The sequence below is a fragment of the Danio rerio genome, chromosome 23, assembly GCF_049306965.1.
Source record: "Danio rerio strain Tuebingen ecotype United States chromosome 23, GRCz12tu, whole genome shotgun sequence".
Taxonomy (NCBI): domain Eukaryota; kingdom Metazoa; phylum Chordata; class Actinopteri; order Cypriniformes; family Danionidae; genus Danio; species Danio rerio.
The window spans coordinates 28,742,106-28,758,434 of record NC_133198.1 but is presented as its reverse complement, the minus strand read 5'-3'; the positions used below and the strand labels follow the sequence as shown (position 1 = coordinate 28,758,434).

The following is a 16,329-nucleotide window of genomic DNA, read 5'->3' as shown; positions in this document are numbered from 1 at the left end:
ATACCGACCCATGCCTATTCTTGACCACATACAATAGTGCTCATACTGGATTTATTGACTGAATTAAGGATCCAAATACACCTGGTCTACTCCCAGCGGTAATTGTTTCTAAGGTTCCAGAATATTTTAAATTCATGGCAATCACTTTGCAATCACTTTAAAACACCAGTATTTAACATCCTGTCAGACTGCTCCGTCTGGCACAATATGTGGAGGCAGAGTAGAGAAACATCTTGGCCAAATGGCACACGTTCTTGGAAACTCGTGCCTTTGAACAAATACACACCAGCCAATATGGAGTGCAACAAGGGCAGGTCTGTGGAACTTTCTGAGTTTCCGAAATCCTAAATCATACCAAACACATTGTTTTCAAAACAAGCAGGTTACAATAATTACAACCATTTTAATCAATAATTTCACACTGCACACTATCTGTTTTATTAAATGTAACAGTCAGTTACTGTAATTGTTTTCTTTTTAGCTTAAACTTTCAATCACTTATTGTTAATGTAATTATTGTTAATGATTCGTTAATTGCAAGCCAATGCCTAATAGCTTTTTAATAGTCAACCAACAAATCAAAAAAGTAATAATTAAAATCATTTATAGACAAAACACCCATGGCTCCTGATCTGTGGAAGAAATTTAATATTATTTATCATTGACACTATAGATCAAAGGTTTTGCTCATAAATATTAATCAGATAGTATTCGTCTGATTTACCAATCCTCCTATGGCAGATGTTTTACTCTTGAATATTAACTAGGTTATGGAAATGAACCTTTCCAATAGCGATATAGTGTTGCTCATGAATAATATTTAACAATGTCAAAAAAGTTTGATTCATAGTTGGTTTCTCTTTCACATTGAAACGCACACGCAGAACAACATGGCTGCTGCTGTTGCAGGCAGCTTAGTTGACAATTTGTCTTGTCTTTGGAGACAGTCTTACACCTGTACTTATTTACCACATTTATTCTTTTGTATTTCATTCACAGGCTCGTTTTTGAAAATGGCAGACCTTGTGCCAGAGAGCTAAGTGACAGTAGAAATGTTTTTTGAAAACACCATTAACCATTGTTTTGCTTCTGCCTGTTATAGCTTACTCCTACTTTTACATCAAAGGCCACATGTTTGCTTTGAGGCGGCTGACGTCACTACTGGTGGCAACCCTCATTTGGTACATTTGCACTGAGATCTTTTTCTGCATTGAAGACATTACAGGTTTATGCTACGACTCCAAAACCATGGAAGAAATCCCTGGTATTATGATCACAATAGACATGTGCAAGGAGGCTGGCTACTTCTGGGATGGCTTTGAAATATCAGGACACTTGTTCATCTTGAGCTACTCTTCCCTTTAAATGGTGCCCATGTTACACACACAGCCTGTTTACAGAAACACTCCTCTTGATTGTCTTTATCTAGCTCTTAATGGGATTTTGGCCAACTGGATATCGATGTTCGGATGTATATCTGTGTATTTCCACGATACTACTGAGAACGGACCTCTTGTGGGATTTTGGGATGGTACGTGACCTGTGGACCTGTAAGGTTTGATATCTGAAGCTTTTTTTCTCCAGGTTTTCCTCCACAGCCGAAACAACATAGCCTAGTGTGAAAATTAAACTTGAGATCTATGTAAACTTTGCTAGTACTCAGTTAGACACTTGATTGCATTAACAACCTTATTTTTGTGGCATATATTCACAAAGGTTAGAAACATTGCTCAGAGACTTTGGTCCATATCAACATTATTAAAGTATCACACAGCTGATCTGTCAGCCACACATCCATGATGCAAATTTACTAATCTGCCCAATGGTGTTGCAAGGGGGAGCTTTGGGGGCTTAAGCCCCTGATGTATTGTCAAAAGCCCCTGACCTTTTGGAAGATGTTGCACTGAAATAAAAATAGGTTGTATAACATTTATTTTGTTATCGAAGTCCTTAAAATTAGCACTTTATTCACTAGCTTTCTACATATGACATCTACACATATTTATCTACACTGTAAACGATTTCTGTTGTTTTCACGGTATTATACTGCATTTCTCAACAGTTGTTTACTGTATAAGCTGTGCACAGTGTGTTACTGTATATATTGCTGTTTTCACAGCATGATAATGTATTCTCAACATTTCCATACTGTGAACATGATTAACAGTATGCTACTGCAGATTTTACAATGAATTTTGGGAAAAAATCAGTTACTGTGCATCTAAATACAGTACTGCAAATGACCATGAAAAACTCTACACACACTTTATATTATTATTATTATGTTTATTTTATTTTTTGACAAATTATTTTGTGAAGAAAAATAAAATAACCAGTTTCTTCAGACTGTTCAGTGCATAAAGCTGTCCCCTGGTTTTCCATATTTGGGTGTACTGCACCTTAATTTTATAAGGTTAACATGAAAATATTAAATCATTTTTAATCAACATAACTTTGTGCTTAACCAAAACGTAAACTGGAACAAAAGTAATTGATTCATGAAACCAAAGTCAGCTTAAATGTCATAATGACCAGCCTGCTTTAGACGGATTCATGAGGTTAGGGCACTCGTCATCACCATGGAGGTCACATATCTCCGCATTTTCAAAACAATATTTTAAAATACCCACCATCTCTATAAATAAACCACAGACTTGAGTTTAAAACAACTACATTACCGCATGAAAAACGGTTAAAACTAAATTTCATAACACATTCATTATAGAGCCATCTAAGACTGGGGGAAGTCTCACATGTCTAGCCGATTATAACCTCGTTTCGCCGGATACATGAGTGATGATGGACACCCTGGAGGTCAGAATCTCCGCTATCGGCAAAGCACGCTTAAAATTTACACATGATATCTATAAATAAACCACAGATTTGAGTTTGTAAGAACTACATTCTCGCATGAAACACTGTTAAAATTTCATTTCGTGACATATTAAACGCAATATTTATAATATTAGCTGGGCTTTCTCATCCGCCATTACCATTTGCTTGTTGATGTGAAATGAATTCTGGGAGAAAAAATATATATATATATATTTATATATAATTTTCAAAACACTTCAAACGAACTTTATTCGTATTGTCAAGGTCAGATATATGTAATAATTTCGCTGGTAAAATGAATAAAAAACAATGTTACTATATTGTAATCAATATCACGTTTGCACTGGTTCGGTTCAGCACTCGAGCGACTCTGAATCGTATTGAACCGAATTGAACCGTTTGCTCGGGAATTATTTGATCACACGTGTTCACAAGCACACTCAGCAATATGCAATTAGTGTATAATTAGTGTATAAATGCGTGTGGCCAAGCAGTATAACGAAATAGTAATGAATCATATACAACAAGGAATCGGTTTTAGGCGGATTCGATTCTTTACTGTTCACTAAGGAGCCGATTCATAGAACCGAACGGACACGACTCGACATGCAGGCAACGGCTCTCCTAATTTGAAATTCACCTGTCGTCTTTCATCCAGCGAATTCATCCTCGGTAAGTGTTTTAAAGTCAAACTCTGTCCGTTGAAGGATTGTTTTGTATATATTTCTGTGTATTGTGTGTGTAATTTAAAAGAATTAACCAAGTGACATTAGTTGTAACGTTAGGTTCTTATGTTGTGTCACGCTGTCCGTTAACGAAAGGTATTTTAAACAAGAAATAACAGACGCCAGGCGGTCATTGTAGTGTTTGCGAGGTATTTAGATACAGTGAGTTTATCTTGAGTGAGTTTTTGACCATACGTTAAGTTACCTGAATAAAAAATAACTTTAACTTATTGTAACTGCATTAATGCATTCTCTATTTCAGCACAACACTGAGATGAAGGCGAAGTCACCATGAAAAGTTAAACCTTTAACGTTACCGTTAAGGTAAGCTCTGGTCTTCACATAGTCATTATGACTAAGCTATCATTATGGTAAAATTTTTCAACGGTAAGTTAGTTATTTAAACTAAACTCATAATGAAATGAGTCTTAACTGTTTTATTAAATGGAGCTGAAAATTAAATGCAGTTGAATTATTTTAAGCTAACTTTAATATTAACAAAATACATATTAATTGTCTATTTCTCAATAATGTTAATGAGCTTGATGTATAGTGTGTCATTAATTGTACATTTAATTTTTGGTGTTCAGGTGTACCTGAGGTGAGTGTACGTTCTGAGTACACAGATGTAAGCCAAAGTCATTATCACTATATATATATATATATATATATATATATATATATATATATATATATATATATATATATATGTATATATGTATATATGTATATATATATATATATATATATATATATATATATATATATATATATATATATCCATCCTATTCTAAGAGAAATTGATGGGGTCAGGGAATGATTTGTGTACAAATGTATTTTAACCCCATACAGATTGGTATGGTTGTACCATAGATTTAGATTAATTAATGTTAAGTCTTATTTTACTCTTATTATATTTATCTGTTTTTCAGCTGCAGTAATTGATGTTGAAAAACTGATGCTACCAATCACTCCTCACTTTATTATTCAAGGTAATGTTGATGTCTTCCTCATTTTGATTAGATTTTTAAATGTCAAGTTGTTCACAGATTTGTTGTGAGGAGTTTCATGTACAACCTTTTTTCTTCTTCCAGCAGTTCCTAAGATAAAAACAAATCTTGTGTTAAAACAGCCACGGCTATGCTATTTGCCTACCAAGTGCTGAGTAAATATTAGACAAACATTTTTTTCTATAACTGTTGTCTTTGTGTTTATTAGCAATTTTACTGGGTATATGTGTTTTTTTTTTTCAAACAGCCTGGAAACTGTAAGTTTAGTTCAATATGTTATTTTATGCTATTCATTTTTGTCTTAACATGGATTGCATGTTGAAGCTATCATTTTATAGTGGGAAAATGTAAAAGAGAATCACAGAATACAATGGCATAATGATTCTGCTTGTTCAAAGAAGGTACTTGATTTAGTTTTCCTCAAGCGACACATCAGTTTTTATGACTATTGCTTGACACTTGAATTGAAGGGACAGTTCACCCCAAAATGAAAATAATAGCATCTTTGGCATTGTAGCAGCCCTTCAGCTTTCAAAGAATAGGCAGAGAGTTTTTGACGGGTGCATTTAAAAAGGTTTACTTGGATGCAATAAAGCTCATCACATAAATCATCGTCTCAGTTCTTTGTTGTATACACAGAAGCATCAAAAGACCAAAGGCACCAAAAGCACCAAAGCACCGTAAAACTAGAGAAAACAAACAAACAAACAACATAGAAAAATAAACAACAAACATTTACAAAACATCTAACATTTTCCAAATAAATCAAACAATAAACAAAACATACCTCGCTCTGCTTGCCGAAGGGACACTAAAAGCTCAAGGCATTCTTCCGAGCTGTACCTGTTAGCTCATGAACAAACGTGAATTGCTCTTACTCTGCTTTGTCTCACTTAAATCCTATTAGTCTAGAGCGCCCTCCTGTGGTGACTCCAATTAGGGCAAGCAAAGCGAGTACATTAAATCATGGGCAGTTACACTCCCACCAAATCATGGTATGAATCAAACAAACAAAACAAATATCATACATGATTTTAACTTCAAATTTAACTCACAAAATAAATCCACATACAAAATTAACATTATTTGTCTGATGCAAGAAAGTTGCAACTAATCACTCTCAACTATTACAACCAATTTTTGGATTGGTCGCTCAATAACTGAATGTGAAGAATGGTGCCCCAACCCCGTTTTCTGTTTTTGTTCTCCTGTTTGAACTTTAACGCGTCTAACAAGGCCATCGTTACCTGGAAAAACCTCAACAACCCTACCTAACTGCCATTTGTTTCTAGGAAGCATGTCATCTTTAATGATTACAATGTCATTTACTTTAAGATTACGTCGAGGTACGTGCCACTTCTGTCTTGTGGATATATTCAGGAGATATTCCCTTTTCCAACGACTCCAAAACTGTTCAATCAAGTACTGAACCCTGCGCCACCTTTTTGTAGCATACACGTCTTCCTTTAGAAACTTCCCTGGGGGAGGAAGAGCAGTCTCGGATTTCAGTAAAACAAGATGATTAGGAGTTAAAGGTTCTAGTGATTTTGGGTCGTTTATTCCATCCACAGTTAATGGTCGACTATTAACAATAGCCATCGCTTCATAAAACAATGTTCTTAGAGAAGAGTCATCCAGTCTACCAGGGCACAAAGAAAGAGTAGAATTCAGCACATTACGCACAATCCTAATTTGGCGTTCCCAGACACCTCCTGAGTGACTAGCTGAGGCAGCATTAAAGATAAACTCACACTGATTTTCCGCAAGATATCTCTCCAGTGTTTTGACATCGCATTCCTTAAGAGCCTGTTTGAATTCATTTCTAGCTCCTACAAAGTTTGTACCACAGTCGCAATAAAGTTGACGAACAGCTCCTCGCAGACTTATGAAACATCTCAAAGCATTAATGAACATGTCTGTTGATAGGTCTTCAAGCATTTCAATGTGGACTGCTCGTGATGAAAGGCAAGTGAAAAGAAGGCCGTACCTTTTGTACTCCTTTCGTCCCTTTTTTATAATAAATGGACCAAAACAATCCATACCCGTGTAGCAGAACGGGGAAGAGGCTTCAGTACGTTCTTTTGGAAGTTCTGCCATTTGTTGTTCCTCCACTGGTCGCCTGAGTTTCCGACATTGAACGCAATTGTAGATTAACTTAGCAACCGACTTACTGCCACCAATAATCCAAAATCCATGTGTCCTGAGTTCCATAAGCGTTTGGGACCTTCCTTGATGGCAAATTTTGCTGTGATAGTGTTTTAGAATAAGGTTGGTAATGTGGCTCTCTTTGGGCAAAATTAATGGATGTTTAACCTCTTCGCTAAGAGATGATCCTTTCAACCTTCCTCCAACACGAAGACCATTTTTCAAGATGGGATCCAGGTGGAAAAGTGAACTGGACTTCTGAAGAGCCTTACCTCCTTGGATTGTTTGGATTTCTTGGGAGAAGGCTCGTTCTTGAATAAGCTTAATCACAGCCTGTAATGCACACTTGCGTTCTTCAACGGTGACAATATCCTTAAGACATTTCTTCCTTAATGCTAGCCTTTTTATTCGAGCAACAACATTGATTAGAGTTCTCAGGGAAGAGAAGTGGCCAAATCGATCAAGGAAGTTAGCAGTATCACTACTTTTAGTCAGCCGTACCTGTACAAGTTTGACTTCAGGATCTCCTACTAGTAATTTAGTTGAAGTGTTTGGAGCTGGACACACTTCTTGGTCCCATAAAAATGTAGGTCCAGTCATCCAGTTAGTAGATCTCAACTCTGAAATGAGTAAACCTCTAGAGGCATGGTCAGCAGGATTTTGAGATGTGTTGACATGATACCACTGGCTTGTATTTGTAATTTCCTTGATCAATTGAACACGATTAGCGACAAACACGTGAAACCTTCTTGCTTCATTGTTGAGATATGCAAGAACAACTTGGGAATCGGACCAAAAGAACTCTTGATCGATCATCATTTGCAGTTCAGCTTTTAGCAAAACACTCAGTCTAGCAGAAACCACCGCAGCAGCCAATTCCAGTCTTGGAATACTCTTGATTTTTATAGGTGCCACTCGAGCCTTGGCCATTACTAGGCAACAATGCACTTCATTTTTGTCACTCTTGACTCTTAAGTAGGAACATGCACCATAACCAAGGTTGCTTGCATCTGAGAAATGATGCAACTCTGTCAACACAATCTTACTAAAGGACGAAGGATAGTAACATCTTGGAACAGTAAAATCTTTCAAGTCCTGGAGACTATTTTTCCACTCCTCCCACCGTGGAATTAAGTCATCAGGGAGAGAATCGTCCCATTCCATATTTCTCTGACAGAGCTCCTGCAAAATGCACTTTCCCTTCAAAAGGAAAGGAGCAACAAATCCAATGGGATCGTATAAGGAAGATACAATTGACAAGATACCTCGACGTGTTGCAGGCTGATCTTTAAGTTGAGTGTTGAAACTGAATGTGTCATCCTTTGTAGACCACTGTATGCCAAGAACATGCCCAGACGATTCAGGAGTCAAATTTAGTGGCTTAGAAGAAACCGCCCACTCTGACGAATCCACACAGCGCAAGACTTCTTTCTCATTTGAGTTAAACTTATGGAGACGTAACCCTCCAAGCTTGCACAGGGTTTTAGCTTCTGCAATCAAATCTTTAGCTTCCTGTATAGATGGAACTGAAATTAAGCCATCATCCACATAAAAGTTATTATTCACAAATGAAGAGGCTTCAGAATACTCAGATTTGTACTTCTCTGCGAGATACTTCAGGCCAAAGTTCGCACACCCAGGAGATGAAGCTGCACCAAAAAGATGCACAGTCATTCTATATTCAATGGGCTCTTCTTTCAAATCCCCATTCTTCCACCATAGGAATCTTAAATAATCTCTCTCTTCAGGGGGGACATGAAATTGATGAAACATCTTTTCGATGTCACATGTCACAGCAACGGCTTCCTTCCTGAATCTACAAAGTACTCCCACCAGAGAATTAATCAAATCTGGACCAGTAAGAAGAGTATCGTTAAGAGATATGCCACAGAATTTTGATGAGCAATCAAATACTACTCTTAACTTGTCTGGCTTGTGAGGGTGGTAAACTCCATGATGTGGTATATACCAAGCTGTTTCTTTATCAGGTATTACTGGAGCAATCTCTGCATCTCCCTTGTTGAGCATTTCTTCCATAAAAATCTTGTAATTCTCATGGTACTGTTGATTTGACCTTAACTTCTTACCTAAATGCTGCAGACGTAATAAAGCCAGCCTCTTGTTGTTAGGGAGTGAAGGTGGATTGCTGCTCTTGAAAGGAAGAGGTAACTGAAAATGTCCATCTTCTTTATGCTTGATGTTATCACTGAGATAACGAATAAAGCGGACATCTTCCTGTGACACATATTTGTCTTCATAACTTTTCTCATTAAAGTCACACTCCAAAACTTTCAAGACATCATTAGCTGTTGGAACTCTCATTTCTTTCACAGACACTCGATGAACAAAACTTTGACTTCCTTGTCTGTCCAAGTGGGGATTACAAAGACCGATAATGCTCCAGCCCAGAGCAGTTTTCTGTGCAAAAGGCTCATTTTCCTTACCAATTATGACCTCTAGGGGAGCCAACGCTGAAGGGCAGTCATATCCAATCAATAGTCCTATATCACAACTCTGAAGTGGTGGCATTTCATTGGCTATGTGCTTAAGATGAGACCAGCATAATGCAGTTTTCTTCGTTGGAATGTGAGCTTTATCCACAGGAATGAAATCACACGTATACACTTGAGGTATTTGGATACATTTCCCACCTTGAAGTCCTCGGATTCGCAGACCACTAACCTTGTTACTTGAAGTAATCGTGTCTGTAGTTGTCATAGTACTGAGTTTCAGCTTCACCGCTTGACTGCTCACTTGCAGCTCATCAATAAAATCCTTCAAAATAAAGCTTGTGTCACTTTGTGTATCGAGTAAGGCATAGGTAAGGATCTCATTTTGTGGCTCTTCTACTGTGGAGATAAACACTGGAACAATACTAGAAGTAGCAGAGACATGTTGTGTTACTGCATAAGACATTGCCCTTTGGCCTTCTTGACTTGTATATGCTTCTGCTGTAATATCTGCTTGGGATACCTCTGAATATTTGCTTTTATCTTCATGTAGACAAGTTGGATGACGCAGTCCACATGTTCCACAAATATGCCGTCTCCTACAGTGCCTAAAAATATGCCCTCTTCTCAAGCATCCAAAACACATGTGATTTTCACGAATGAAAGATCTTTTATCATCCATAGGCTTCTCTGCAAAGATAGGACATTTGACGATACTATGCATTTCACTCTTACACACCGAACATGGTGATGTTACCTTGAATTCTGGTCTTGAATCTTTTACTTGAGCCTTAATATTGAAAGCTTTTGCTCTTTTCAGATACTTTTCATCTGGAACCTTTGAACTGGCTAGCAGTGGAGAAGTGAAAGGGTTGCAAGCTATCTTTGATTCCTTCTTCAAGAATTCAGCAAATTGCTTAAAACTTGGATAGTCTCCTGTCATATCCAACTCTTCAACAACAATTCTGTTCCATTTACGGACAATCCATTCTGGTAACTTCTTAAGCAACTTGTAATTTTCCTCACAATCATTCAAGATGGACAAACCTTTGACTTGTGGAATAGCTTCAACACAACCTTGCAAGAAATCACTGAACTCTCTCAAGGAAAATGGATCGTTTACTCCCACCTTGGGCCATCTCATGAGTCTCTCTCGAAAAGCACGCTGAATAATGAATGGGTTTCCATACCTCTCCTCCAAGCACCCTGATATGTATCATCAGAGTTCTTATAAAAGAACCCTTCTACGGCCTTACGAGCTTCTCCTGCAAGATAGGTTTTTAAATAGAACATTTTCTCACTTGCTGGGATGGATTTACAATCAATGAGTGCTGTGAAGGACATTTTCCATTCAATAAACTTCAGAGGATCGCCATTAAAAGTGGTTGGTTCTGGAACAGGTAAACGACTTATACTTAAGGAATTCACTAATGCTTGAGCTAAATTCTCAGTCTCTTTAGTTTTCTTTTCTTCTTGAAATGTTTGTGAAGGTAATGGATTTATCACAAGATTACGTTGAGGTTTGTTAGAAGCTTTTCTTCGTTCAGGATAAATGACATTTCCAGTCTCGTCGTCTTCCAAACTGCTCTCTTCAAGACAACTTTCTGCATTGTTATAAGCTTTCACTCGAGCTGCAGCTACGCTGACATCTTTTTCCGCTTGTAACAATTGCAATTTTGCTTTTTCTTCTTCTAACTTGGAGCGCATTTCAATTTCTTTCTGTTTAATATCCGCTAACATTCTTGCTTCTTCCAGCTTCCAGTCATTCTCCAGTTTAACTAGTCGAGCTTGCTGATTGGAAATTTCTTGAATGGCCCTTTTCTGCTCTACTTTAGCCGCAAGTTCTGCCTCTGCATCAGCTCGTTTACTTGAAGCTTCAGAGGAAGTTTCTGAGACAGCTGACGAACTTTCTACAGTCTGTGACGATACTGAGATAATGGTCTCTGTATTGGTACAACCAAATATAGACTCATACTCCTCTTTGTTCAATATCTGCCTAACTCTCTCTTTAACTACTTCCCTTTTTTGAATGACATCAACAGTTTCTATTCGTTTGCTCACCAAATCACAAATTTCTGTACTCAATATGGAACAAACATCTACTCTTCTTACAATCTCTGGAGTAGCAGTTTGATTACGCAGAAGTGGGGCATAATGTTGAGTGACAACATCCTGACTAGTTTGAATGTCTTTCAAAATTTGCTCAAGCTCTTCACATGTGCATAAGGCTTTTAATTTACATCTAATTTCTTTAGCTGTCTGCTTCCAGGAAGTATAAGCTTTATTAAAGGCTTTCTCGTGCTTTTTTGTCTCTTGTTTTTGCATTTCTAAACCCTTTTCTGTGGGATTTCTTTTTCGAGAGCTTGATCTTGATCTAACCTGTTGCATTTCTGTTGTACTATTCAGATCTTTATCAAGAACTGACCTTTGACTTGCTTGTGCCGCCATTTGCTCCGCTGTGTCGTCCATTTTGTCTGTCTACAACTTAAATCAGCAACCTGCTTACATCAGACAAATTTAAACACCTAAAATATTATAGCAAAGGTAATAAGTCAAAATCACATGTGCAACAACAGTATAAACTCTTAAGACTTTAAGCACTTTAAAAATTGCAAACATTTGTCTAATACATGCATCATGAATATAAGCCCAACATTACACAAACACCTTGAAACATGAGCACTTAAATCATTAGTCACTCCTCATTCTCAAACTTCAATTACTGCATACAAATTCAACAAAGCATACAAATATAAATCCTTTTTTTTCTTTAAAAATTGCAATTATCCCAAAAGTAATAAATAGATAAATATTTTTCCTTTTCTTGTACCTCTGAGTCCACAACGTTTGTTTGCAGTCACCTTTCAGTCTTTCATGAAGAGTTTTCCCAGTTAACCGTGTAAAGTCGCCGTCCTAGTGTAGATTCAGTCTGTTGTAGATACCATGCAGTGCCACAGACGAGATGAAGGCTTGTTACATGACACTCATGTGATGAATCACCAACGTGATGCAAACGCCATGTGTAGCAGCGAGTTTTACTGTAGCAGCCCTTCAGCTTTCAAAGAATAGGCAGAGAGTTTTTGACGGGTGCATTTAAAAAGGTTTACTTGGATGCAATAAAGCTCATCACATAAATCATCGTCTCAGTTCTTTGTTGTATACACAGAAGCATCAAAAGACCAAAGGCACCAAAAGCACCAAAGCACCGTAAAACTAGAGAAAACAAACAAACAAACAACATAGAAAAATAAACAACAAACATTTACAAAACATCTAACATTTTCCAAATAAATCAAACAATAAACAAAACATACCTCGCTCTGCTTGCCGAAGGGACACTAAAAGCTCAAGGCATTCTTCCGAGCTGTACCTGTTAGCTCATGAACAAACGTGAATTGCTCTTACTCTGCTTTGTCTCACTTAAATCCTATTAGTCTAGAGCGCCCTCCTGTGGTGACTCCAATTAGGGCAAGCAAAGCGAGTACATTAAATCATGGGCAGTTACAGGCATCCTCCACTTGTTTCAAAATAGTTATATATTTAATTTGTTCCGTTGAACACAAACTCGTATTTTTTAAAGAAATTTGGTTCAAATATGGATGTCAATAGTTACTGGTTACTAACATTTTTCAAAATATCTGCTTTAGTGTTTAACAAAAATTCAAACTAGTTTAAAACACGTAAATAGTGGCAAAATAGTAAACTATTCCTTTAAATATTTTATTCTGAGACTTATTTATATGTGTCTTGTCTTTTGTCATATTGTCCTTCTAGCCCAGATTGTGATGGACCTGGAATGCGACACCAGTTACTCTTAAGACAAGAACCGAATAAAGCACAGATGTGGAGGGATCTGCAGCCAAACTAACTGGAGGGAAGGAACCTTTAGGTAAAAGCACCTGCTTTATTTAGATCTGAAGTATTTTATTTGACATAGAGATTTATTGTTTTAATTCTAATTTAAAGCAAACAAGGTTGAGCACCCCTGGTCTAAAAGCTCAAAAATGCTGTTTCCGTGATAAGGTTAAATGTAGTTGAGAAATAGTTTCATTAGGATCAATGCTTAAAGTAAACATTTTCTTCTCTCTGTAGACCAAACATGTTTACTATCCCTCACATTTTAATAAATTGTTTCTGTTTTTGTTTCTTACAGTGTGGGTAAACATACTACCTGGATGTCCAACAAAGGCTGCACAAGAGCTCATTTGATAGCACATATTCTGTCCTGTCTACATCTCTGATGACCTGGAAGTGCTTCGACATCAGTGAGTAATACATATTTATATTGTCATGCATACAGGATTTCTGTAAGCTTAGCTTTAATGTTAATTTCTAATCAGCAGTGACTGTTTTAAAAAATTAAGTATTTAAATTATTCTCAACGTTTTACTGATGCTGTGCACAGTAACGTTATGATGATTTAGTTTGAGGAAATGTCACTAGAGGGTTTGTATAAAAAATAAATAAATAAATAAATTGTATGAAATGACTCGATAAAATGTTTATTTGTCTTGCTGACATGCCATCACTGCTGCATATTGAAATACAGTAATATAAATTGTCAGCAGAATATTACCACAAACATTTCATGAAGTAGGCTAGACTGCTCTTTAGTTCTCTACTCAACTTTAACACATTTCCTCGTGTCGCTGAACCTCTCTGCAGATTTTGCCAAAAATGAATGCTTAGTGATTACTTTGTTTTATGCAAACCAAATATCAGTAACTCATCATTAGCATTATTTTAAAAAATCACCCACGGCTTTCATGTTCTCTAACGCAATCTTATCTGTAAGTTAGAAGTGGATTTATACGTGTTAAAAGCCTAAAAGTATTTAATTAACATTAATCACGTTAAATTAGATTATTTTTTATTTATTTAATTTTAAATATGACTATCTTAAAGTGAGAATGAACTGTGTTCACCCCTCTTAAATCCGTGGAAGCACTAGTAGTGTGATCATGGAATCAGATATTCGAGCTATACAGAGTCGGACATTAAGTTAAGATGAGACTTTATTTTTTACACACCTGTGTGGACACCTGACTAGCAATCTTCAAGAACAATGCCCGCTGATCTTTATATATATAAAAACAACAGTGCAGTGATTCGTTTCTGAATGAATTAAATGGTTTGAGGGATGATTAGTTTTTACTTCAGTGATTGATTTTGCTGGTCATTTTTGCAGGATCATCAGAAGTGCTGCTGCCCTTTTTCACTGTCCCTTTCCACATCATTTGGCCTTCATCATTTCCTGTCTTGTAGCAGTATTTTCACCTGTTTTTAAAATTGTAATAATTTTTGATGCATTAATTGTTGACTGGTTTTAATGATCAATTGTTTATTAGTGTTCTGTTGCACTGTTATATTGAATTATTGCTACTGTTTTAGTTGGGTTTACATAATAAACCTTTATTGTGAAGTTAAAGTTTCAGTTTCTTTATTTTTCTTGTATTTCTTGAACAGGTAAAATAACACTTGTGCAATTTTTGAACATTTTTACCCATTATAAAGTAGCACTATTAAATAAAATAAAATAACATTTAATAACTGTAAAATACTATACAGTAATAATGAAAGTAACATTAAAATACCGTAGTTCTTCATGGTAAAAATGTACAATAAAATACTGTTTTCAGTTTTGCAGTATGTGTATCACTACTGTAATTGGTGTTACAGTAAAAATCAACAACAGTAAAATGATGTATTACATTTTACAGTAAATGTAATACTAATGTAATTAGTATTACAGTAATGTTACTGTTTTATGAAATACAGCAGCTACTGGATAATTGTTGCCAGTAACTTACTGTTAATTTAACAAGAAATCGTTTACAGTGTAGATATGATATGATATAGCCAGGCACATCTGTTTCTGTAATAGTTAAATTGCAGTAAGTTCATGCATCTAGCTTATTATTTTATAGCTTCTATTATAACATGCTTTATCAATTATTTACGATATTATTTAATATTATTATATTATTATAAATCAACTTTATTCTAATGGAAATACCTAAAATGGCTGGATAACACATATAAACCATTTATTGTGGCAGTCGTGTAAATGACCAGTTAAAGCCTTTTTTATGTTTATTCAGATCTTATTTTCATTCATTCAACTACAGCAAAAGCTGGATTCCTTCATCCATGTTAGGGATTTTCCTGGAATGTTCTACTACTTTTGTGAGGCATCTATGGAATTTCTGCTCAAGTGTGAATGAAACAGGCATTACATGCATTTAAAGTGCTACAATGCCCACATCAACCTATTTTGAGGAAAACTAAAAAAATCTCCCTCTAAAGACATTTAAAGTAAACTTAATTGTTAATATATCAAAAATAGTAGTCTTTTAAATATCAATATTTTGTGAGGTATTGAATTTAGAAATTCCAGTATCTTGACAAAACTAAGGGGCTAAGCCCCTTATCCCTTTCGACCCTAACAAGGCCCTTGATTTTGCCACAGCCCAAAGGTGCTCAATTCAACTTTTAGTGAACTCTAGTAAAGACTTACAGTATTTAATTAATGTTCAGTATATATGTGGTAAGTTTCTTTATTCAGGAAAAAACGATGTCAATTAGGAAAAGTCTCTGTGAAAATGTGCTTAAAAATTGTAGCCTATATTAATTTTTCAGTTGGGTACATGACGTAACTATCCATGCAATCAGTTTTAAAAATGAATTACATGGTAAAGGTTGTCCTTGGATTGTAAATATTTAGACACATTCAACTAAAAATGTTTTCAAGATTACCTGCTGTTCATAAAAGTCTTATCTTTAATATTTTTCACACTCGATTCCTAAATGTATCCAGGCAATGATTAAAAAGATTTTCGTGACTGTGTTATAGTGCCACCTATTGGATAGTTAAAATATATATTTTAAAAAACTGTTACTCTTTCTGGAAATCTACATGAAAATTAATGTTGACAAAACGTATCTTGTGTTTTTACATTTGTATTTAATATCTTAAAACTTTTAAACATGTTCATTCACATTTGATTCAACCAATGTTTTTTTTTCTTGTTGTCATTTATTATGCTCGTTTTGTGATACAAAGATTTGAATACACACTCGTATATGTGATGGCGACTCTAAAGTAGCAATTCACCTGATTCTCGATTGTGAAATATTACGCAACTCATACAAGCCTACTGCTAA

At 35.8% G+C, this 16,329-nt stretch overlaps 1 protein-coding gene, 1 long non-coding RNA gene and 1 pseudogene across 4 annotated transcripts; 2 read left to right on the top strand and 1 right to left on the bottom strand.

Annotated features, from left to right (window-relative positions):
* Positions 1 to 885: 885 nt before the first annotated feature.
* LOC100150041 (acyl-coenzyme A diphosphatase FITM2 pseudogene) lies at positions 886 to 1,568 on the top strand (annotated as a pseudogene).
* A 1,842-nt stretch (positions 1,569 to 3,410) lies between these two features.
* On the top strand, positions 3,411 to 14,590 carry LOC141380496 (uncharacterized). Of its 2 annotated transcripts, none has more exons than XR_012398549.1 (6): positions 3,411 to 3,507; positions 3,823 to 3,884; positions 4,493 to 4,552; positions 12,940 to 13,054; positions 13,319 to 13,430; positions 14,354 to 14,590. It is a non-coding gene; the product is annotated as an uncharacterized lncRNA (long non-coding RNA). The 2 variants fall into 2 exon arrangements; XR_012398550.1 differs by having other exon boundaries at positions 3,823 to 4,188.
* LOC101885807 (uncharacterized) lies at positions 5,132 to 12,540 on the bottom strand. 2 transcript variants are annotated; one of them, XR_001797417.3, is made up of 2 exons: positions 5,358 to 12,540; positions 5,132 to 5,256 (listed from the first exon to the last, which is right to left on the bottom strand). XR_001797417.3 is itself a non-coding variant. In XM_073939021.1 (2 exons), the coding sequence occupies exon 2, from the start codon at positions 10,307 to 10,309 to the stop codon at positions 5,681 to 5,683; it is 4,629 nt and encodes a 1,542-aa protein (XP_073795122.1). In that variant the 5' UTR covers positions 10,310 to 12,378; positions 12,480 to 12,540; the 3' UTR covers positions 5,132 to 5,680. The 2 variants fall into 2 exon arrangements, 1 of the variants encoding a protein (XP_073795122.1); XM_073939021.1 differs by having other exon boundaries at positions 5,132 to 12,378; positions 12,480 to 12,540.
* Positions 14,591 to 16,329: the final 1,739 nt, after the last annotated feature.